This window comes from Asparagus officinalis, chromosome 5 (genome assembly GCF_001876935.1).
Source record: "Asparagus officinalis chromosome 5, Aspof.V1, whole genome shotgun sequence".
NCBI classification, from domain to species: domain Eukaryota; kingdom Viridiplantae; phylum Streptophyta; class Magnoliopsida; order Asparagales; family Asparagaceae; genus Asparagus; species Asparagus officinalis.
In genome coordinates this window covers 87,440,031-87,442,918 of record NC_033798.1, presented here as the reverse complement: position 1 = coordinate 87,442,918, position 2,888 = coordinate 87,440,031, and the positions used below count along the sequence as shown (strand labels likewise).

The window sequence follows — 2,888 nt, the reverse complement described above, 5'->3', positions numbered from 1 at the left end:
CATCATTATAACGTCCTTTTTTTTTCTTTAGTTGATGAATTGAAGATAAAATAATCCTTGAAGATGGTGGTGCTTATAGAGTGCTTGTCTATAGTGTGTAACCAAACCTTTAATCTTAAACTATTAATGGCCTTAGACTTCTATGACTTCCATAAAAGTTAGGGAACGGAATTTTAGTGGGCATTGATTAAGATCTTTTTTTTAAGTCATTTCTATGTCATTCCAAACCATGATAATTAGAGAGGATAACAAAGTAGCTCTCTACTATATGATCTTATAATAGTACAATGATTGTGATGTACAATTAATCATATGGGTACATTTGGAAAAACTTAGGTAGACTAAGATGCGGGAGATCGATTGGTTACAGTTTGGCATGTGGAACACAATTCTACTAAAAATAAGATGAGAGAGAACCATCAAGTGTAATGTGGGCATCAAATAGAGAGTTCTTACTAAAAATAAGATGAGAGAGAATCATCAAGTGTAATATGGGCATCAAATAGAGAGTTCTGACTGCAGCTATTTGATTTAACGAAAATCGGACTTGAAGGAGCTGATCTAGATATGGTAGATAGATAAAAGCAACTTGGATCGAAATGTAAAACATTGCAAGGGACAGGGGTAACAGTAACAAGTTATTTCAACAGGATAAATCACCTTGATATGGACTGTAGGGGTAATTTGCTAATTTCGTAAAGGATGAAGTGCATAACACCCTTATATATACTTTCAATAGCACTTATCATCCCTCAACTTGTTTATCAGTGTTTATTGTGCTTAGATCTTAGGGAAGAGGGAAATTATCTGCAATATATCCTTCCGAAAATGGCAACCCAAGGGAAATAAGTGCTTAAACTAGCCGAGGACTGATAAGTGCTTTGTAGGTACAGACAAGAGGGTGATCAGCAATTTACCCCTTGTTAAATAAAATCCCTTTGTACATTGGAACAAGTAAAGGTGCGTACATTGATTAATTGCTTAAGCCTTAAGATGCGCTCACAGGCGTGTCTGATTACTTCATGCATATTTCTCCAGGAACCCTTCTCTTAGGCATCTAGAAGTTAAAATAAGAATAAAACTCTTTCTGATCGGCAGCGCAAATTAAAACTATTTCATCAAGCTATATGAAGTATGGTAGTCGCTTATAAAAGATTTATGTCCAGAATCTCCATAACTCTTCCAATTGCTCCCTTCACCACATTAAAGTAGGCGCCTCTAATGGTTCCAAAAATAAACATATGTACGACCACTATTGAAGCTAGGTTTATTTCACACTTTAAATTCACAAAGTTGCACCCTTTTAACTTCGACATCCTCTGCGGTTCTATGTTGACAACTTGACACCCCCATAGTGTCAACTCTGTTCATCACTTTGCCTTATAAATCCAAAAAGTGAAAATTTGGTAAAAATAACTTTTTCTTATTCACTTTTCTATGTTGATATCCTTGAACAAAAGCAATGTCAATTTTCTTTTGCACTTTTACAAAACAATGAAAGTTTGGGGTTTTAGAGTGCAAATGATCATAGAAGCGAACGCCATCTAAATAATTCCAACTTCGAAGCAAGAAAACCCCTTAAAAAACACAGCAATCGCCGACATCAAGATTGTTTCGAAATGCAACCAGATGCGATACATCCTAATGCTTTAGGTCAAAGAAAAGAGAGAGAGATAGAGAGAGTAATAATACCTTGAGTTTAAACGAGAGAGGAGGGAGAATAATGGTTCCTTTCTTCTGAAGAACCTTGCCGATGTTGTTGCCGGCCGTCGCCATTAACGTTAACAAGATCGATTCCCACATAGTAATCTCTCTTTCTCTAATAGTTCTTTTATTTATTTGTTGATGATTGATAGAAAGAAAAGGAGCGAATTTTTAGGTCTCAACTCTAGGTCTCTAGATCCACGCAATCGATCTCTTTTTCTTTTCCCGGTGGTTAGCGGCTTTGCTCGCACGATGAGATGCGATTGCGTCAGCCGTGGAGTCGGGTTAGTGTACACCCGCATCCGCTATAGGTTGGTGTGGGTTAAACTTAATCGTATATGATGAAATGGGCCGGATTTTGGACTGACGTTAATTTGCGTATAAATGATTATTCATATGGGTTCCATCATTCGTTCAGATATTTCTCGAAACCCACATCTTAGGCCCATATATCATGCGTTTTAGAACCCATATCCAGTTTCATATGGCCTAATAGCGTATAAAGCCCATACGGTCCATATCTCACCCAATTTGATTGTTTATTTTAATACAGAAACCACCGTAAGGAGTTATTGTATAGAAATCACCTTTTATTTTTAATATATATATAAACTATCTTTAAATAAGTTTTTGCTCCAATCAACTACATCTTGGTCTAATTTTCTCTGAAAAATAAAAAAATAGCTTAAAAATATATATTTAAGATATGTGGTTTGTATTCTAACCAGACCTAAGTATCGATAAAATGAGTTAAGGTGTCTTGAATTTGATCAACTTTTACATGTATGTGACCGATACGATGAATTCATCATCCTTTCGCTGAAACAGAAGAACGAAGAATGAGCGTAATTTACCAAGGATTTGAGTATAGTTATGGTCGGGATCATCTACTCAGTCGTGGATTTTGATCGACAGCGATATCATCAGTGGCCGGATAATTTATATTAGATTTACTTTATTTATTAGATAATGTTTCTGATAATCTAACCATTGCATCTTTAAATAGCTGGAAGGGGGATTCTGTGTCTTCAGCTAACAACATAAAAACAGTATAAACACAAAGAGTATTTGCCTCCGCGTGAGAGAACTGGCACAGCAATGAATTCATGATTGTATGATGATAATGAAAACTTCATTCTAACGTCCGCAAGCATCTAATAAGTTGAACGAGTCAAAGTCCTTAC

At 35.8% G+C, this 2,888-nt stretch overlaps 1 protein-coding gene across 1 annotated transcript in view; it reads right to left on the bottom strand.

Annotated features, from left to right (window-relative positions):
- The window catches only part of LOC109840055 (probable magnesium transporter NIPA9), a 15,716-nt gene extending 13,768 nt beyond the window's left edge, over positions 1 to 1,948 (bottom strand). Inside the window, 1 exon segment of the mRNA XM_020408551.1 lies at positions 1,693 to 1,948. Within this exon segment, the coding sequence (XP_020264140.1) occupies positions 1,693 to 1,803 (111 nt within the window). The 5' untranslated portion in view covers positions 1,804 to 1,948.